This window comes from Hemitrygon akajei, chromosome 2 (assembly GCF_048418815.1).
Source record: "Hemitrygon akajei chromosome 2, sHemAka1.3, whole genome shotgun sequence".
NCBI classification, from domain to species: domain Eukaryota; kingdom Metazoa; phylum Chordata; class Chondrichthyes; order Myliobatiformes; family Dasyatidae; genus Hemitrygon; species Hemitrygon akajei.
In genome coordinates, this window is record NC_133125.1 from 18,274,028 (window position 1) to 18,297,010 (window position 22,983).

Genomic DNA, 22,983 nt, shown 5'->3' on the forward strand with positions numbered 1-22,983 from the left:
GGTGCTTAATAGGTTAATTACTAACTACCAGTTATTAGGTTAATTAGTCATTGTAAAAGGATTAAACTGGGGGATTGCTGGGCAGCTCAACTCATACTCCGCGCAGTAGCTCAATAAATAAATTCTTCACTTAAGCTAAACACAATACTTCATTCCAAGCCACATGGAAGCCAGGGATAGGATTCCATTTGTAAATCACACATTGTATTTCCTAGTTGCAACAAACTGCTGCGTCATCTATACTTTAATTAATGTGTCTAAGTCAAAAATTTAACAATATGTCAGTGTTTCAGATTATTCAAGGGTTATGGTGAAGAGCCATGAATGTGGAATCGAGGCCAAGATCAGATAAATCACACTTGAATCTGCTCCTACATTTTTGTTTAATGACATCGAATAATAGTACTGTACATGACTGTACGGGATCATTTTAAGGTCTCAGTATGAGTTGGCTTAGGTTGGAAGTGATGTTATTTTTTTAAAATCAGATTTGGAATCGACTCACAACATGTAATCACATGAGATTCTGCAAACAAAATGCTGGAGGAGTTCAGCAAGTCAGGCAACACCTACGGAGGGGAATAAGCGATTGACATTTCAGGATTCTGGCCTGATGGAGGGTCTCGGCCTGAAATTTCGGGTCCATAGAAGCCGCCTGACTTGTTAGGTTCTTAGGGCACTTTGCGTGTGTTACTCATTTAAATATATTGATGAGGATGTGGCCTCAGGTTTTATCTCTGTTCCAGCTCTGGTGTAGTGATATCAGCACCGGACTTCAAGGCCAATGGTGCTGGGTTCAAATCCATCCATGCTGGGTTGAGCTAGCAACTCAGCCCAATAAACAGAGAAAGCTGTAGCCCCTTTGGCCCACAATGTTGTGCTGACCATGTAACTTCCTCTAGAAACTGCCTAGAATTTCCCCAGTGCATAGCCCTCTATTTTTCTAAGCTCCATGTACCTACCTAAGAGGCTCCTAAAAGACCCTATTGTATCTGTTTCCACCACTGCCGCAGGCAGTGCATTACACGCACCTTCCACTCTCTGTGTGAAAAAACTTACTCCTGATATCCCCTCGGTACCTATTTCCAGGCACCTTAAAACTATGCCCCCACGTGTTAGCCACCAGCCCTGGGAAACAGCCTCTGGCTATCCACATGATCAATGCCCCTCATTAACTTATACACATCTTATATGAGAACAGACAAATGCTAAGGAAATGGCAAAAAATGCCGCCTGATGCACCACAAGACACAAAAAGGAACAACAACTCTGACTTTAGTTAGCCAGCTTCCTGCACCATGGAAAAATGGCAAGTAAATGGAAGATGGGATAGTATTGTGTTCTGATAAAAGTGCTTTTCAGCTGTAGCCTTGGGGTCAGACACAACAGGAATGTTTCTCAGTTTCCTCCAGTAACCCCCCCCCCCCCAATCCATAATCTGCTTCCTTCTTGTGACCATTCACTTTCCTTACAACCCCAGATTAGAACTACCCGTGATTATTGAGTCCATCACATCCAAAACAGCTTCCAATAGTCACCCCAAAACCAGACCCCTCCCAACAATTACCACCCCCACCCAACCCCTTCAGCTCGGCCACTGATCATGCTGTTTTCCAAAACCACTGAACCCAGTCTCACGCATGACACTCACTCACCGAATGCCGCAAACCTTATCTGCTTCTGGGCTGCAGTTCTCACCCAAGAAGCTTCCCATTCCTGGATGGTTTTGTTGTTGTTCAGTTGTTAAGTCGAGTCCAGATCTTCATGACCTCCTGGACTCCTGCGCACCAAGCCTTCTTGTTGGAAATGGCCTCTCTGAGATGCCACAAGGTCATACACAATGTCTTGAGTAATATTATCTATCCATCCCTCTCCTTCTTTTACTTTCTGTTTTACCCACATGAGAGTGTCTCCAAGGAATCCTGTCTTCTCATGATCTGGCCAAAATATTTGAGTTTTTGTCTCATAACCAAGCCTCCTCGTGAGACTTGGCTGTACTTCTTCAAGTACTGACTTGTTGGATCTTCTTGCTGTCCAATAAACTCTTAACACTTTCCTCTAGCATCCAAGTTCAAAGGCGCCGATTCTTTTGTATTCAGCCTTCCTAATAGTCCAGCTGTCACAGCCGTACATCACAAGTGGAAATACCATAGACTTGACTATACCGATCTTCATAGACAATGTTATGTCTCCGCTCTTCAGTATTTTATCTAAATTTGCCATTGCTGCCCTCCCCAGAAGTAAGTGCCGTTTAATTTTGTGGCTGCAGTTACCATCTATAGAAATCTCTGAACCGAGGAAGACAAAATCCTTCACTGCCTCCACTTCCTTTCCACTTATCACCACGGCATTAATAGGGCTGGTTAACATAATCTTGGTTTTCAAATAGGGAAGAGGTTAATCAAACGCACAAATGTCTGCTAAATAAAACTCCAATGTGTTTTGTGAAATCAGAACACCTGTCCCAACTACTAATTTAACCTGCATTTCTTATATTGCCAACTTCTATCACTGCACCACAGAAAGCATTCTGTCTGGATGCATATCTGCTTGTTGTGGCAAATGCTCTGCACGTGACCACGAGAAACTGCAGGGAACTGTGGAACAGCTCAGCACATCAAAGGAACCATTTTCCCCTTAATGGAGCCTCAATAAATCAGCCATCATAATCTAAGACCCCACCCACCCCAGACATTCTCTCTCCTCCCCTCTCCAATCAGGCAGAAGATCCAAAAGCCTGAAAGCACATACAGCCAGGCTCAAGGACAACTTCCTTTCCACTATAATCAGACTATTGAACAGACCTCTTGTATGTTAAGATGGATTCTTGGCCTCACAATCTACCTTGTTATGATCTTGCACTTCATCATTTTCCTGCACTGCAGTGATCCAGTAGCTTTTAACCTTTATTCTGCATTGTTAATGTTTTACCTTATTCTAGCTCAAAGCACTGTGTAATGATCTGATCTGAGTGTACAGTATGGGAGACAAGCTTTTCACCTATAAAAAGTATTCACCCACCTTCGAAGTTTTCATGTTCTATTGTTTTACAACATTGAATCAAAATGGATTTAATTTGGCTCTTTTGACACTGATCAACGGAAAAAGACTCTTTCATGTCAAAGTGAAAACAGATCTCTACAATGTAATCTAAATTAATTACAAATATATAACACAAACCCCAGCTGGTGGCTTAGTGGCATCAGCGCCGGACTTCACAGCAAAGGCTCCCCAGTTTGAATCCAGCCGGCTCCAAAAACCTGGAGAGGGATGGGCTCCGCCAGGTTTCCGATGCCCAAGGCACGCCGTACGCCAAAAAGATCAGTGCAAAAATCTTGTCATGACAGCGCCCCAACTACTACACACACACACACACACACACACACACACACACACACACACACACACACACACACACACACACACACACACACACACACACACACACACACACACACACACACACACACACACACCACCCCCCCCCCCCCAAAATAATTGATTGTAAAAGTATGCATCTCCCTTTAATATGACACACCAAATCATCACTGGTGCAGCCAACTGGTTTTAGAAGTCACATAATCAGTTAAACGGAGATCTGTTTTTGGAGACATGTCTGCAGTCAAGGTGTTTCAATTGACTGTAGTAAAAATACACCTGTATCCGGAAGGTCCATCTGCTGGCGAGTCAGTATCCTGGCAAAAACTACACCATGAAGATAAAAGAACACTCCAAGTGACTCCACAAAAAGGTTATTGAAAAGCACAAGTCAGGAGATGGATACATGAAAATTTCCAAGTCACTGAATATCCCTTAGAGTACAGTTAAGTCAATCATCAAGAAATGGAAAGGCTGTGGCACAACTGTAAATCTGCCCAGAACAAGCCGTCCTCAAAAACAGAGTGACTGTGCAAGAAGAGGACTAGTGAGGGAGGCCACTAGAATACCTATGACAACTCTGGAGGAGTTAGAAGCTTCAGTAGCTGAGATGAGAGAGACTGCACATACAACACCTGTTGCCCAGGTAGTTCACCAGTTGCAGCTTTATGGTAGAGTGGCAAAGAGAAAGCCACTTTTGAAAAAAAACTCACATGAAATCTCAGCTAGAGTTTGTTGGAAGGCATGTGGGAGACTCTGAACTCAGCTGGAAGAAGGTTCTATAATCTGATGAAACCAAAATTGAGCTTTTTGGCCATCAGACTAAATGCTATGATTGGCATAAGCCAAACACCGCACATCATCCCTACCGCGAAACATGGTGGTGGCTGCATCATGCTGTGGGGATGCTTCATTTCAGCAGGCCCTGGAGGGCTTGTGGTGGTAAAGGGTAAAATGAAGACAGCAAAATACAGGGAACGCTTGATGCAGTCTGCAAGAGAACTGCAACTTGGGAGAAGATTTGTTTCCCAGCAATGACCCAAAACATAAAGTCAAAGCTACATTTGCTACAGAGCTTCAAAGGAATGACTTAAGAACAACAAAGTTAATATCTTGGAGTGGCCAAGTCAGTGTCCAGACCACAATCCAATTGAGAGTTTGTGGCTGGACTTGTAAAGGGCTGACCACTCATGATCCTCATGCAATCGGACAGAGCTTGAGCAGTTTTGTAAACAAGAATGGGAAAAGACTGTAGTGTCCAAATGTGCAAAGCAGATAGAGACCTGTCCACACAGACTCAAGGCTGTAGTTGCTGCCAAAGGTGCATCTACTGAATACTGAGTTGGAGGAGGTGAATACTTATAGGAAGTGAATACAATTATTTTGTGTTTAATATTTGTAATTAATGTTGATCACTTTATAGAGATTTGTTTTCACTTTGACACTGAAGAGTCTTTTTCCGTTGATCAGTGTCAAAAAAAGCCAAATTAAATCCACTGTGATTCAATGTTGTAAAACAATAAAAAGTGAAAGCTTCCAAGGGGAATAAATATTTTTTATAGGCACTGTGTCTTGGTACATGTGACAATAATAAACCAATACCAATATATTGCATTTTATGATACTTGCAAACAACTATAGAAAAAGATATGTCGGGATTAGGCGGCGTTTAGTTAGCGTTATTCTCTTAGAGCGCCACTGATCGCCATCTGAGGTTTGATTCCTGCCGCTGGCTAAAGAAGTTGGTACGTTCTCCCAGTGACCACCTGGGTTTCCCCCAGCAACTCCAGTTTCCTCCCCCATTCTGATGACACACGGTGAAGGTTAGTGAGTTGTGAGCAGCCTGTGTTGATGTCGGAAGCACGGCAACACATGCGGGCTACCCCCCGCCACCCCAGCCCAATCCTTGAACTGTGTTGTTCATTGACACAAAATACCACATTGAAACATGCATTTCGATGTTTCAATGTAACGTGACAAATAAAGCTAATCTTGAACTTAAATATTAAATCTAGTTCTGGGAGGAAATGATAGTATGAGGACACCAAAATCTCACATAGAGTTAATGGAAACAGAATAAACAATGATTAATTATTTACAACCATTGTCCCTATAAAAACAATGAAGTAGAAAAGAGCTTTTTATTATATACAAGGGAACACTGGTATTTCGCAACTTGTCTTCACAACTTAGCTACAAGTACTGCGCAATAAATAAACACTCCTCATTTTCTGTGGAAGATTGAGACAAATAAACTCTTATGATTGCTATACTAAATTATAGTTTGTGTAATGAATCCCACTCCTTTGGGAATCAAATAGGAATTCCCAGGCATAGTTTAAATTCTATTGCATCAATTCACCGTCCCCCACCTCCACATGACTCATTCTGCTGTTTCAGGCATTTCCTAAGTGGTAGGCTGCATCTTTACCAGAACGCGTCGGTTGAGGACGATCTGCACTGTAAATTGTTATGTTTAGTTTAAACCTATAGATCAGCGTAGTTGGAAAGAATGCGGAAAATTCAGCTCAACGTTGAGCTGATTCCGCAACCTTTGGACTCATTTTCACGAGCTTTATCATTCATTTTCTTAATATTATTTATTTATTTGTCTATCCATTTTTCTTCTTTTGCACATTGATTGTTTATCTGTCTTGTTTGTGCATAGTTTTTCATTAATTTGTATTTATTTGTTCTATTGTGAATGTCTGTAATAAAGTGAATCCCAGGGTCACAGTATATGGTCACATAGATAATAAATTCACTTCGAACTTTGAAAAATCAGCAGAAGTTTGGATAGGTACATAGATGGTAGGGATATGGAAGGCTACGGTCCTGGTGCAGGTCAATAGGAATAGGCAGTTTAAATGGTTTGGCGCAGACTAGATGGGCCGAAGGGCTTATTTCTGTGTTGTATTTTTCCATGACTCTATGACTCTTTTTCACTGCATGTTTCAATGTACATGAGATAATAAATCTGAATCAATAATCAGACACATTTGTGAAACCCTTAAAGAAAAAAGATTGGACAATGTACCGCAGATATAATGGGTGATAGCGTGGCCACTGTGATTTACTGTACAAGTCTAATTCTGCTTCTGGGAATGGCAGTGGGTGGTGGCAAAGTCTGAAGAGCAGGTAAGCTGCATTAGTTCACCTAACAGTACAGTTTACATCCACACATCTCCAGGCAGGGAATAAGGAATAGCATCTTCCGAATATTAAAGCAGGATATATCAAATGTGTAAGATGGGGGGAAGAGAAATGGAGAACCTAACAATTCTTTTCAAACTTGCTCTAATTTTTTTTAAAAACCGTGCAAATCAGTCAATTAAACTGGTGCAACAGCATTGTAAATTTTAGCGCTGCATGTATAGGAGTGATCTGATAAACTTTTGTCAGTAGACACTCGCATAAATTAATATCGCTGTTCCTTCAAATATTGAATATTAGGAATAACCAGATTACCAGTATTCACTAGGATAGAGCTCCTTGAACATAGTCAGTTGCCCTCACTGGTGCCCTCCACACTCCTCCACTAGACACTGTAACTGTCAGAGGACAGCATCCAAATTAATAAGACCAACACCTGTCTGCAGGTCCCAATACTGGGACTCCCCCGTGCAAGGAAACCAGTTTCACTGTCAGGTCAGTAGTTGGTGCTTCAGATAGAAAAAATAAAGTAACACTTATGTTATAGTGTCAGGACTACGATCACAGCCAGAAGACCCACCCACTATGGATTCACATCAGTACTTCAGAAACTACTATGCCTCCTGAACCAAACAAACATCAGATACCATGGAAGTTGGTAACCTGTTCAAAGTAAAGCACTCCTCATTTAGTTTTGTGACTGGGTGCGATGGAGTTTCAATTTACAAGCATTACAAATGAATCGAGCTAGCATGAACCGAGACATGCAAGTGGATAAACAAGTTTATACACATGTGTAATTTCTTCTTCTTGAGCCCAGGGTACAGTACAGAGGAAAGTTAACACTTTCTCCTTGGGAAATAAAAGCAATGTTGAATGAAACAAATTCATATTCCAGTCACTTGCATCCAGATTGCTATGGAAATTGAAAGCCAGTGACCTTTGGGTGTGATAGTGACCTCTGTGTTGACCAACCTGTCAGAAATCCATCATGGGACCACCAGAGGTTGTTCAAAAAATTGTCCAGAAATCATTCTAATACGTCCATTTCTGGAGAGGTAGAAGGGCCTGCAAGAGTATTTCCATCTTAACCTCATCAGTATAAGCCGGCGCCTACAGCAATTGGGCCCCACCGTGTGTCTGCTTCAGCTGCTCTTGTCCCTCCAAGACCTGGCTGCATGGAACCAAAGCTCCCAAGAACTCAATGGACTCTTCTCATTGCAGTGTGGGAAAATGAGGTGTAAACTTACAAAGGTGCATCACAAGGTGAACGCACACAGAATCTACACAAGAGAGTCAGCGGCTGTTTTAAATCCAGAGTAAATGCACACAAAATGCTGGAAGAACGCAGGTCAGACAGCACCCACAGAGAGAAATAAACGTTTCAGGCCGAGACCCTTCACCATGATGCAGATCAACTAAGTTCATGACACGTGTCAGTGATAGCAAACCTGATTCTGATTCTGATTTAGAACTGCCTGCATTTTACAGGAATATTCACTTACGTTCCTCACTAGAATACACCTCGTTCCATCAGAATGCATGCCAACACATCGGCCATCAATAACAATAGGTCATTTATAGAAATACAGGTATCCCCCGCTTTATGAAAGTTCGCTTTAACAGAAGACCTACATTAGTACCTGTTTTTGCTAACCGAAAGAAATCCGAAGAGGATTTTCGCTTTTACGAGAAAAGGTGAAAAGCGAAAATAGTGTTCAGCGTTTGTTTTGCAGCGAGCCGTTATAGAGGCAGCGTGCACCCCGAGCAGCGAGTGGCGAAAAGTGAAAATAGCGTTCAGCGTTTGTTTTGCAGCGAGCGTTATAGAGGCAGCGTGCACCCCGAGCAGCGAGTGGCGAAAAGTGAAAATAGCGTTCAGCGTTTGTTTTGCAGCGAGCCGTTATAGAGGCAGCGTGCACCCCGAGCAGCGAGTGGCGAAAAGTGAAAATAGTGTTCAGCGTTTGTTTTGCTCTCAGCGAAACACTCAGCATCAAGCCGCCATAGCTTTGAACAGCATGAGATTTTCACTACGATTGACAGTGCTGCAATGATTGCCAACAAGTATGACTTTACTTTTGAAAGGGCACGTAGGTTTAGGGCAGGTTTGCAGGATGGCTTACAAAGAACTGTACGATAGAAAAATGCGTGAACCTTCCAGTGTGCTCGCTGTCTTCCCGATTCTGTTAAGTGAAACTACACTGTACGTACATTATTTCTACTTTATACAGGCTGTGTATTTATCATATCATTCCTACTTTTACTATATGTTAGTGTTATTTTAGGTTTCATGTGTTATTTGGTATGATTTGGTAGGTTATTTTTTGGGTCTGGGAATGCTCAAAATTTTTTCTCATATAAATAAATGGTAATTGCTTCTTCGCTTTACACCGTTTCAGCTTACAAACGGTTTCATAGGAACGCTCTACCTTCAGATAGCGGGGGAAACCTGTATCTGGTAAACTTAAAGAACTTACAAGAACTTAAAACTAGAGTCAAACCACTTGTAAGAATACTTATTGCCCAATACAGGGTTCGGATATGATACGTACAGGACAGGTATGCAATTGTGGTTCAGATAGCATCACAATTGCTAATTATACTTGAAATAATTATACTTATTTCAAATATAATTATCTCAAAATAAGGGATGGGTCATGCAGAACTGAGAAGAGAAGTTCTTTACCCAGAGGGAAGGGATTTTTGAGTTTATATAACCGAGGCGTCTGAGGGCTAGCAGTTGAGCACATGCAAGCAGAGACTGGATTTTGCAGGAATTACTGGAAGATGACGTCGGAACACGAAAGTGAGATTGAAGGAAAATATCAGCCAAGATCCAAGCAAAGTATTAGAGCAGGAGCAAACTCCATGAATTGCCTCCATGTGCTCTCACTTCCTCTGTTAAATGAGAACACACCTGAAGAGTTTAAAATTAAATGAAATCACTGTTTCAAAGCTCACAATTGCTTTGGAAGAAGCCAGAAGAGAACTATGTCACTAGCATGTTGTTAAAATGGCCAAAATACTGCAGCTGCTTTTAAGTACTGCTTGACTCTTTCCACACTCTGAGTAATATGAGAAAATTATTCTTTATTGAAGATTTTCACTATTTAGCTTGTCCTAAATTAATCACGACAAGCACATTCAATAGTCTGAACAAATAGTACTTACATCATCTTCTAAGCAAGCTGGGATTCGCTGTGTCTGAGTAAAGTCAATCTAGTTTAGACTAGAGCCTTATTTCATTCCTTGTGTCATTATTTTCAATGACGTGATTAATTTTAGAATTGAAATTGAGCCAAGCCTGATGGAACTTGCTGCTTCTAGTTTCTACTCTAAGAATTCAGTCCTGTTTGCCATTTGATCTGCTATGAACCCTTTATCTGGATCTACAACTGTGGATACTTAAACAGATATTTCAGAGTTCACACTGCAGATGTTTCGGAATTCTCCCAGTGAAATCAGCCAAACAATTTTAGTAATAAGCAAAATTACTTAGCATGCCATTTGGAAAAGATAAACAATCTGAAATCTCCTTGTTTTCCTGCCATTTCAGACTGAGTTACAATGACTTCCTCAGAATTAGAACCAGAATCAGGTTTAACATCACCGTCATGTGTCATGAAATTACTGTCTTCGCAACAGCAGTACCTTGCAATACCTAATAATAGAAAAAATGTGAATTACATTAAGTGTGTGTGTATATATTTTTTTTACACAACATACACAGATATGTCCTTCAGACACTTCTGTCAACAGTTAAAATATAATATTTTAGATAATTCTTTGATTAAGAAACCAGACCAAACTTCACCTGACCCTCTTAATATAACAAAGGAAAGAGCAATGTTTGGCAAACTTGTGAATGACGGATCTTCATGAAGTTAACATTCTAATTTACACCAGGGAAGATGTAGTACAGATATACAATCTACACCTCTGAAATAGATCACCATCACAAAGAGAAGTATGAAGAAATCCTAATCATCCTAGATAATGCTAAAACTTCTGGAAAGCTTACGGATGTACTGTGCTTTTTCAAGGACAGTAACTGAGAACGACACTGTCGAAAAGACGTGCACTGAATTGTGGATTATTTAAATTTTAAAAGCTATTTGAAAGAATTTTTTAGAATACTTTTCCATTCTGGGAGAGGGGAAACAGATTGTTTCATTGTACAATGTACCAATTTATATCATAACCATCGTCCTGTGAATAATTGGCATCCCTTTTAGAAATGTTATTTAAGTCCTCTATGCTGTTTCCAATTGAACGGTAGAGGAGGTGGACAAAATGCAGGCAAAACAACGGTAAATAAGTGACACTGGATATTAAGAGTGCTGTGGGTAGGATTTCGACTGATAAAGCTGAAGAAAAGCCTTCACCTACTGTGTGTGATTAAAAGAATGATTAAGCTGGAGAGGTGCCCGTTACATAAGAAGACATTTAAATGTGACGCTATTACAGCTCGGGGGCATTGGAGTTCGGGAGTTCAATTCCGACGCCGTCTGTAAGGAATTTGTACGTTCTCCCCGTGACTGTGTGGGTTTCCTCCAGGTGCTCTGGTTTCTTCCCATGGTCCAAAGGTGTATCATTTAGTAGGTTAATTGGTCACTGTAAATTGTCCTGTGATTAGGCCAAAGTTAAGATAGGTGGGTATGTGGGTGGTGCGGCTCGTTGGTCTGAAAGAGCCTGGTCCACGCTTTATCTCTAAATAAAGCTGGAACAATGAATTAAAAAATACTCAGGATCCACGGACTGAAATCCCTGAGAATGCTGAAACTGCGTGATGGGAAATGTCTACATATCCATAGAGACGGAAAACATTGGATACAATCTGAACAGCCAGGTCAAGACCCAAAGAGATTAAAGTCTTGAAATGCCTGCTTAATTTACATCTCTGATGTCTCTTGAATACCCTCACATTCATCTATTTGCCAGTATATTGCTGCTCTCCTGTTAACTGGTTCCAAAAAAAGCTGCTCGACCTCATGGTAACAAGGCATATCAGACTGTGGCATTTGCCATCAATGTGTTCCAGCCTGCAGTGTGTACGAAGCAAGGATCCCATAGGTTTAGCTGAACAATTGAGAAAACAACACTTGCAGGAGTGAACTTTAATCAGCTGCTCAAGCTGGGACACTAACAATAAACTTAAACCCAAGGCAAGAGTAGAAACATTCTCAATGTTTGAAAAGTTGACGTCCTGTGTCAATGTTTAATGACAAAATGTAATATGAACTGTATTCCTGCCCTGCTAAAACCATCTCGGTTGATTTACAATCCAGATTCTTTATGACCGAGGAATAGAATTTCCACTGGCCCCTCCCCATCTTCTCATGCAGTTCAGTTCAAGACTAAAAGAAATCCTAAAGTAACTCAAGAAGCTATTGTGCTGCTTAATCACGCTGGCTGCAGTGCCCCATCACTGTAGGCCTCCGTTAGTCTCGACAGACCATGGATTCGTGCCTTGGAAGGTTTCCAGGGTGCAGGCCTGGGCAGGGTTGTATGGAAGACCAGCATTGCCCAAGCTGCAAGTCTCCCCTCTCCACGCCACCAATGTTGTCCAAGGGGAGGGTATTAGACTACCCCTCTCCCAACAACACCGGTCCCCCACACAGACAAAATCTGGGATCCAGGTGAGCTAAGGCTCCACACCCACAAGGTAGTGTAGGTTCCATGTAGCACGTTGGTCTCCGGTGATCCATACTCTGAATCTGATACACAAGAAGTGCTGTTTGTCATCAAGTCTGTTGTATTTCATCAGCCTGCTGAGAAAACTCACAAGAAAATGTACCTCAGGGTTGGTATGTTTTGTAACTCCAGAGCATTAAACGAATTGAAAGGAAAACATGGGAGCCAGGAGGTGCAAGTCTTAGTTCGTTTTTTTTAAGTAAGGTGGACACGTATAGGTACGACTTAGTGGTGTGATGACATATGCCATTTACATACTCTTACAGATAACCCACACTGCATTATGTAAGCAACAAAGAATGCTAATCAAACAATAGATTTACAATATTACTCAAATATTTCTGAAATGTTAACTACACAACGCTCCTCCCTGCTGAGCTATGAGCTCCAACAATAAAAAATGCATCTCAACTATATACACAGTATAATAGATAATACAACTACTATACAGACATCCGCACCATAGTAAATTTAAAATTGTACTATTCAGGGCTAAAGATGTAACTACTGTGAAGGATTTCTTATTCTTGTGGGATAAGACAGTCACTCTGCTTGGCAGGTGTGACTTGTGGCTGTGAAAACGATCTCAGGTTCTGAGGCCTCCTCTGTGGTGGTTGTAGTAGTTGACTTGGAGACTGCAGGAAGTGGCTCTGACAACTCTGAACATCTCTCATCTCTTTTTCTTGTCTCTTCTCACCGGATCTACTGTGAGCCTTGCTTCTACTGTGATCCTTGCTACTGTGATCCTTGCTTCTCTGTGATCCTTGCTTCTACTGTGATCCTTGCTTCTCTGTGATCCTTGCTTCTCTCCTTTTCAACTTCTTGTTTTTCTTTTTCTCACCTTCCTTTTTCTTCTAGTTTCTTGTGTGTATCTCTGAATTTGTTACGTTTATCCTCTTCCATAGCACTTATGTCATCATCCTCTTTCTTCTTTCTAGGATGTACATCTTCATCTGGGAAGGTGCATTTAGTTCACTGGGGTAATCTCTTATCAATCCATCTATTGATCCCTTTATGATCTGACCTCTCCTCTTGGTTTCCGCATACACAACATCATCTGATGAATCCTCGGTTTCTGTACCTCCATTGACTCCTCTCTTCCAGCTAAAAGCCAAGCAGCACTTCACAAGTAAATGCCTGATTAAAATATCAGAAGCTTTCTCATATATTTTGCCTACAAAAACCGTTGTAGTCCGACCAGTGCTTTCGTCACTTTCACAATTCCTCTCAGCAGCCTGGTCCTTCCATGGTCCAACATCCTTTCTACCCAGAGTCTTAGAGGTTAACACCAACACCTACTTGCTCTATGTTAGACCAGAGTTCATGGTGTGGAGCATGGAGACTTTTTGTGGCATCATCCAGTACCTTTCTCGATTTGCTTTCAGTTGACTCTATTACAGGATATGTGGCATGTAAATGGTGGATGGATATCCAACCAAGTTGTAGTTGACTCAGCCAATCACGTGCCCCTTCTGCTTTTACCACATACAAGCTCAATGTGGCTTGTTGGTTGCTGGATTTCACTGCTAAGAACGTCCTTCCCACAAGAGGTGTCTTTTCTCCAGTATAAGGTCTCAGTTGTATATCTACAGGCTTCAGTTTGGTATCTTTGAAATGCCATTCAAACTCATTTTGTGGAGTGACTGAAACAGCCGAGCCAGTGCCCAAATCCATTTTAATTAATTTGCCGTTCACTTCTGGTGTAAGCCATTTTGCCTTTTTATTGTTGGGTTTCACTTTGTAAACTTCAAGGCCACCCAGTCTTACATCCTTCTCATCAGATTTTGCACCAACAGCAAGCAGGTCAGTGCTTTTTCTGAAACTGCAATGTGATTTTTCATCCTTTTCTCTTCCCTAAGCAGTCCATTTATTTTCGTCTGTCTGACATGCTATATGTGTCCTACTTTGCTGCATTTTCTGCGAGTTTCACTTTTAAACCTGCATTGGTCTGATTTATGTGAGCCCCTGCCACAATGGTAACACAATTTGTTCAACCAGGCCGTTTTCCCTCTTAGGACGTTGCAATTTTGTTCGCGCTCACTGTCATTCCTAACTGCAGCTCAACTGCACCTCTGTCTGCCCTTTCCATTCATACAGCAATTTCCAAGGGCTCTTTTAAATTTAAAGTTGTGCCTCAGTTAAGAGTTGTATCTGAATGCTTTCCTGTAAAATTCCACAAACTAAACAATCTCTCAGCCCATCTGACAATACTCGGACACCTTTTACAATTCAGCCTTGCATGCTGAAATTGACTCGCCTTCCTTTTGAATCTGCTAAAGTGCAATCAACAATGTCTTCAGTTCTAAATGTTCCTGCATTACTTTCACAATATCAGCAAAGCTCATTTTGGCTGGTTTCGTTAGAGCAGTTAAACTTCAAAACATACTATATGCCTTAAACCCGATATACTCAGGAAAACTGATACTCATTTCTCATTGGTTATTTCATTTGCTTTAAAATGCTGCTCAATCTATGTATACAATATCCAGTTACCTTTGTGAAATCAGCTTTGTCAGTCTTCCATTGTGGCCGGCCATTTCTGCTCTTTTTAATGATTATTCCCTGATTCACCTAGTATTCACTGATAGTGAACCCATGAATTCTCCCATTGTCAAACTTTTTTAATTTGTTCATCTTTCCCTTTCGCAAAGGAAATGTGCTGCGCTATTTTTTAACTCGAACATCATACAGCACTTCAACAGATAGGTAGTTATTTCAGATTCGCTGTAAAAGTACGTTGTCGCCACTGTTATAATTAAAAGGAAAACAAGGAAGCTGAGAGATGCGAGCCTTAGTTCACTTTTGTTAAGCGAGGAACACACTTATGACATAGTAGAATGACGATGTATGTCATTTACATACTTTCACAAATAACCCACAATGCACTTTGCAAAAAACGAAGAATGCTTAAGCAAACAATATGTTTAAGTATTATAGAAATAGTAAATACACAACCAGGGTAGTAGATGGTGACATATACGTAATTTGTTAATAAATTTACTTTGAACTTTGAATTCAATCATTCAAAATGCTTGTTTCCAACTTGACTTGTGCTTCCTGCATTTCTGAACAAACTTCCTATGCTATGGGTAACAGACTAGTGCAATTGTACATTTATTCCATGGTGTTCCACTGTTGTTACTCGTAATAATATGCCTATTTATGTCTGGAAGGTATTTTGAAGTACTACTGGATGATGGAATTCTCCACCAACTTTGAAGTTCCCTGCCACAGAGAACAATGAGATCTTTATATGTCAGTACTTGAGTTGTGTACACAAGATTTTTTTTCTTTCTCTTTTACAGATAAACAATTATTATTGTTGGTACTGCCCAACATATTGACTTCGTTACAAACTTATCCTTGAAAATCGAAACCAAAAACATTTGTGTAAACTACACAAAATGTCATGATCCACAATCACCCACCCTGCTTAAAATAAAACAAACTTCCATTGAGGTTATATACACTAAGAGATCACTTACATGAATCAACTAATCAAGCAATGAAAAAGTTTTTAGCAACTAATCTGTCAAACTCTTTATCTCATAAATTTATGTGTTATCCATCTGTGACTCTACATTATTACATTTTTTTTAAAAGTTTTCAGGCATTGCATCTTCTTGAACTATATTAGCCATTCTTGAGAATTATTTGATACTTGAACAGTATAGCAATAAACTGTCTCAAAATGAAATTGCCTTTACCTATTGCTCAACTCTGGTGAGCACAATGTGTACTATAAAAAGTAACACGTACAATGTGGAGCTACTGACAGGTATCTTTATGCATCCCGAGGAAGGTCAGTGCTATTAATGGATACAAATATTATAACATCCTACAGCCAACATATCAGGTGAGTTTTCCACAGTCAGTTCCCATTCATAAATCTTAAACTTACATCAATAGACTCTGAAGGTCAATTAACATGGATGAAGGAAGTTAGTAATTACAGAGATGACTGAACCCTAACAGGGGAGCATGACTAGATATACAAGAAGACATTAAGAACAGTTAACTTGCTTGTTGTATGGCTGGGAGATTCATATCCAACTTCAGCATGACAGGTTTTGAAATAATCAATAGACCCAATGTAGCAAGTTTGCTTTGGCAGTACTTTTGAGATCACTGCTCTCTAACATAAAACCGAGACAGTAATTTTACAGGAACACCAGCAACTGATACATAACTCTTGTCTGTAGCTTTGACATTTACTGCAGGTTCCTTCAACAGTAACTCAGGAAATTCCAAATACGGACAGCACAGGGACTGCACCAATTCAAGGAGAAGATCTATTGCATCTCCTTCCGAAACCAGGGACAGTCAATTAATCTGGCTTTCCCAGTAATACACACAGCACAAGAATATTATGTTAGGAGGTAATTTTTGCTGGTTAATAGTAGTAACTGTAAAAGTAAAATAAAATGACTCTGCTTATCCTCGATATTAAAGGTATTTTATTGCATAATGTTTGTTGCGATTGTACAATCTGAAAATGTTGCTGACACCTAACAGGAAAAGATATAGACAAGAATAAGAGAGCAAAATGAATTAATTCCCAGCAGTATACCAACACCATTTTCCATTTAATAGTGACAGATAGTAGGACAATGGTGGCTAAAGGTTCATATGAACATTATGTTAGGTAACGATAATTTGTCAGTGATTACCTGGCTGAGAAAATGGGAAAAGCACTGATCTAATTAATAAAAGACATTTTCTTTATGAAATTCTAACATGTTTTTCTTCAATTATCGTAACTTTCAATAGGGATCTCTGTAGATGACTAGCAAAAATGTTTAAAGACAATCTGGTTACCACAGAGTAGAATGAATTTTAGCAAGAAATCATTATATTGGAAGGAAAACACCTTAACAAATTGCCATTTCCTCAAGAGGAATTTTAATGCAAGTGGACAATTATGGCAGAGTGAAGTTCCTAAAATGTCAACAATTCACCCAAATCAACTCATACAGAGAACTATATGCTATAAATGCTTACAGTAGCCTCCTTTGAGCCCTCAAGGACACCTCTAAGTTATTATATTGATTGAATTTCTACAGGATCACAATATTATTTTTTCTTTAATGACACTAACAGATTAACTGTGGGGTCTGAAAGTGAAATAAGCCTTAAATAGTTTCACTCTGGAAGTTAACACTAGGCAGTCCATAGTACATAGACTATATAGATCAGTACACCTCATTTAAACCACAATCACCGAATTGAACAGATGACTGATTAATAATCGAATGAAGAATTTTCCACTATCTCAATTCATCCAATAAACACTTGAAAATACAGAATTGTTAACAGAGCAATCACTTTTGAAAGTGTGTCTGAGAATAAAGAAGTACTCACCAATATAAAGTGACGAATCCCTCTTCCGTACATGGTCATCAATATAAGAGACTCCAAGCGGTTGAATGGGAGTTGCTCCCGCCCCAATGATAACCTGTGCCACAATAACCAGGACATACATCATGTTTGTCGTTTCTGTTTCTGCACATGTTTTTAGATTCTTCTCCACTTCGATCTGCTCTTCCTCCGAGGAAAGGTTTGCCAGACAGGTGTCCTTCACCACTGATCTGTCCACCTGCTTGTATTGATACTGATGGCTTAGGAACTCGGGTAATGCACAGAATAAAGACCCTATGGCCATTATGATTCCGCCACAGCCTATCAGTCGAGGCCGATGACCCTTGCCACCGAAGTAGCTCACCAACAATATTATCATGAGGTTTCCGATCTCAAAGCTACTCGCAATCACTCCCAGTTCAGTGCTGTGCAGGTCAAATCGCTTCTCAAGCGTTGTTAGAATACTGACCTGTGAGACACATGAGAAAAGCACTGTCAGTATTTTAAAAGGCAACAACCTGATTTAACGCTCACGTGCACCAAGGCTTACATCCATTTCACTAAACCCTTTTGTGGTTGTAAACAGTCATCTTCATCAATAATTATATGTGACAGAACAAAAGAGTATTGTTTATAGTTACCATATAGTCATGATACTCTGCTAGTAATTCGCAGACACTGAGCTCAAATCCCATTAGAGTGCTGGAAATTAATCACGAGAGAACTGCTATATTATTTTGCCTGTGCTTCAAGGTGCTTTGAAGTGAAATGTGAGAATCAGAATCAGGTTTAATATCACTGGCACATGCCGCAAAATTTGTTGTCTTTGAGACACCAGTACAATGCAATACATACTAATAGGGAGAGAAAAAACTGTGAATTACAGTAAGTACATACTGTATGTATTAAATAGTTAAATTTAAGAAGTAATGCACAAAATAAAAGTTTTAAAAACGTAGTGAGGTACTGTTCATGGGTACAATGTCCATTCAGAAATCTGATTTCAGAGGGGAAGAAGCTGTCCCTAGATCATTGAGTATGTGCCTTCAGGCTCCTGTACCTCCTCCCTGATGGTAGCAATGAGAAGAGGGCGTGTCCTGGGTGAAAGGGATCCTTAATGATGGATGCCGCCTTTTTGAGGCACCACTCCTTTTCAGATGTCTTGGACACAATGGAGTAGGACAAATACGGCATTTGTCCAACTGTTAAAAAAATTAAATCTTACATGTGTTCTCTCCTGTTCTTGCAAATAAAATGTGCAAAGTTTTGAACTTCATTTACACCTAGTGCAAATCATTGTCTCAATAATACTACCTACCAATAAATGTAAAGGCTAAACCATCTTGACAGAACAGAAACCCAATTAACAATTTATATCAATAATGCTATCGAGCAATAAATGAAAAGAGTAAAACCATCTTGACAGAACAGGAACTCAATTAACAACTTATATATCTTTTCTGTCAACTGTGGAAGAATCAACAAAAATAATTGGGCAAAGATGTGAACTTGTTAGATTTCAAACCACAGATAAACCACTAACTTCATGATTTTGTAACTAAGTCAAAATGTGAGGGTTCCTAGGCTCAAATCCACGATAAGGACTTGCTGACACCAGACATTAAACCTGAACTCAGTAAGTGGAAAGAGATAAGGGAAATGGTTGGCAAACAGGCTGTACTTCCAAAGCACGGTCAGGAACATCACTTCAAAATACCTTTCACAGTCAGAGGAGAAACCATCAAACCCAAATCAAGACAAGATCTATCCGGAAGTGAGCTTTTGCAAGATATGTGAAGAAGAAGGATTTCCCCTCCCAAGTGATTCTGGTGTCAGCTCTGCCCCTGCAAGATCCAGCTGCAAGTCAAACTGAGTGACCACTTAATGCTGTAAAAATAATGTATTATAATCGTGTCTCATTCATAAATTTGTCAATTTCACCAATAGTCATGCTGTCAGCCAACTGAGCTCAAAAAACTGACACTAAAAGGCTATCGTCAATAATTCTCAATATTTATTGTTTATGTAGAGATACAGCACATAACTGGCCCTTCTGGCCAAATTACACTTCCATGGCCAATGAACTACTAAACCATATGACTTCAGAATGGGGGAGGAAACCAGAGCAGCACACAAAGAAAACCCACATGGTGACGGGGAGAACGTACAGACTGCGGTGGAATTGAACCCAGGTCATTAGGTGCTGTAGTAATGTTACGGCTAACTGCTTTCCTACTGTACTGCCCCCATGTTCAATTCAGGATGAGGCATTTAGATGCTCAAAACTTCTTTTATTTTATATATAGGAATTTTTTAGAAGGCCAGGAAGAACTCAGCAGGTCAGGCAGCATCTATGGAGGAGAATGAACAATCGATGTTTTGAGCTAAACACAAGAAATCTGCAGATGCTGGAATTCCAAAGCAACTCACGCAAACTGCTGGAGGAACTCAGCAGGCCAGGCAGCATCCGTGGAAAAGAGTGAACAGTTGATGAGACCATTTATCAGGAATGGAAACAAAGGGGGGGGGGGGGAAAGAATGTCCTCCTGAAGGATCTCGGCCTAAAACGTCAACTGCTCACTGTTTTTCATAGGTGCTGCCTGGCCTGCTGCGTTCCTCCAGCATTTTGTGCGTGTTGCTTTTGACGGCTTGACAGGACTCAAAAGGAAAGTGACGGAAGCCAGAATAAAAAGGTGGGGGGAGGGGGGAAAGGTACACAAGCTGGCATGTGATAAGTGAAACCAGGTGAGGCGGAGGTAGGCGGGTAGTGGGAGGGGGAGATGAAAGGACATGATGTGAGAAGCTAGGAGCATTTATTTAGTATGTTAGTACAGTCGTTTACAGTTGCTAAGAGTTACAGCTTCAGCACTTGCATAAAAATTACTAATATTTGACATGAAAGGTTTTCTGTGAAAGAGTGTTTTATTGCCAATTTAAGAGTGGTGTGATACAAATATGGTGAGGCTGGGGCTTATATTACCCCCATTAAACAGATGCACTATCCTGAGCCAAAGACCCATAAACCACTTGAAACAGACGAAAAGTGCATTGAAATTGCAGTTCCCTCAAGCAACATGAATCCTACAAAACAGGATAAAAGCAACCACATCAAAAAAAGAGGCAAACTACCCAACATTATCATTGTCTTATCAATACACTGATGATTCTTGAGAATGTACTGGCTGCAACTCCTTGTAGTCAGACAACTCAAAGGGAGACTTCGGTTTCTGGAGTCAAAGGGGTTATCTGTAACCAGAGGGTGTGGGCAGGAATTAAATTTAACCGCTTTTCGGAGGTACACTGAACAGAACTGTATTCTGGCATCTGCAGATAGGTGCATATGTTGTGCTCAGTAACGACTGGGTAATGGGGCTTGCCAGTGCAATCATTAATGGCCTGTTGGAACCCAGGAACCTACATTAAACTTTTTTTTTGATTTACTATATTTTTTAAGTAAACTCAATGAAGAAATCATTCAAGTTTAACTAAAATTCCAGATCAGTAAGCAGTCCAAGCACCTTATTACAAATGAATTGTCGTAAAGGAAGACTTCTTGAGTTATTACCCTGAAAGTTTCACATAAACAATTGTGAGGTTCTGATTAAAAAGTTACATCCTTCCTTTGAAGGCAGCCTGTTACACTGCCAAAAGGAAATTAGTTAGCTCACTTACAATAGAGGAACTAATAAAAATATAATAATGTTAGAATTTGGAGCAGCCTTTGTAACCTGCATAAACATAAAAGAATCCTTAAGAATATCAATAACAATAAAGTTCACAATTAATATTTGTGATGTTAATATTGACAAAGAAGATAGAGAGTTATTTATCAACCTCAGAAGAGCAGTCTGGGAATGTTTTGGACACCTCCAGCCCAATTTTCTCTTCCCTCCAATGTTTTAACCCTCAGTGATAGGGACCTCATTCTTGTTTTTGATCACAATGCAATTCCAATCCCAGAGAAGGCTCACCCTCTATCAAAAGCCTGGTCGACTTTCTTTCACTTATTGCATTGCAATGGATTATTGGTATTCAGGGAGGAAATCAGCCCAAGTTTAAGATTTTCAATGATGTCAAAAAACAAAACACAGATCAGGAACGTGGTACAGCTTCAGCCATGGTACAACTGGCACGAAGTGATTCCTGGATTAGAGGGCATGTGCAACAATGAGAGGTTGGACAAACTGGGTTTTGTCCGGAACGCCGATGGCTGAGGTGAGATCTGATTATGGGAGAAACAGACAGTACCTTTATCCCAGGGTTCAAATGTCTAATACCAGAGGGCACACATTTAAGGTGAGGGGGAAAATTTTGAGATGTGTGGGGCAAGTTTTTTATACAAGTGATGTTGGATCCCTGGAATGCAGTGCCTGGGGTGGTGATAGAGGCAGATACATGAGGGTCTTTTAGGAAATGTGCAGATAGGCACATGAATTTGAGGAAAAGGGAAGGAGATGGACATTGTGCAGGTAGACAAATTAGTTTAGTTAGCCATTTGATTACTAATTTACTTGGTTTGGCACAATGTTGTGAGCTGAACGGCCAGACCCGGTGCTGTACTGGTTTATGTTCTTTGCTGTCGATATGCAACAGGATGGTTAGGACATCAGCTGAGGTTAGAGAAAAAGATAGAATATTAGATGTTCCAAAAAAGAGTGGTCACTAACTGTCACAAGACCACCCTGGTGTGTATTCCTAACATTTTTAATTATACTTTCAGCAATTCTGGCTTCTCAGATTCAAGATGACTCTGTAATTCCCACCCTCTGGTAAAGAGCCAGACTTTCAGGAAACGAGGCTTGGATATTCAACCCAAAATGATGCAACTTGCACTTCCTGCAATCACCACCACCCCGCTGGGATTTCAGGATTATTATTCGCATTTGGCTCAAACTTTTAAAAATGCATTTCAAGGTCTTTTTAAATCTACAAATGATTCTCAGAGTTGCCCCATAAATTCACTTTATCAGTATGATGTCGATAGTCTTCATAAATATAGATTCAATATTGTTCCAAAATGCAACTAACTCAATGTCAAAGTTATATTCCTAAAACACTTGTAAAATCTCTCTCTGGCATACTTGCTCAGAATGTCTGTTTACAGTTATTATTATTCCCCTCTCAAAACTAACTGTTTTCAGATCTAAATTTATTTAATCTACTTCAAGTATTTTATTTATAACTATTACAATAATTATGCAATTTGTCTGTACCAACTAACTTTACCCATTCAGTACGGACTATTTTAACTTACAACAGCTGCCCCTAAAGTGTCACACTAACTATTATGTCACCCCTCCCATCTTCCCACAGTGCCTTATACTTGGCTTTGTTAGAACACGAGCTGTACGATATTGCTCCAGAACGCATGGATCCGCACGCTGGAGCTGGCCGTTGGTCCTC

At 40.2% G+C, this 22,983-nt stretch overlaps 1 protein-coding gene across 1 annotated transcript in view; it reads right to left on the reverse strand.

Annotated features, from left to right (window-relative positions):
- LOC140739494 (solute carrier organic anion transporter family member 3A1-like) overlaps positions 1 to 22,983 on the reverse strand; it is a 289,529-nt gene that overhangs the window by 251,976 nt on the left and 14,570 nt on the right. Inside the window, exon 2 of the mRNA XM_073067850.1 lies at positions 17,584 to 18,049. Coding sequence (XP_072923951.1) covers positions 17,584 to 18,049 — 466 coding nt within the window. The remainder of the gene's footprint in view (positions 1 to 17,583; positions 18,050 to 22,983) is intronic.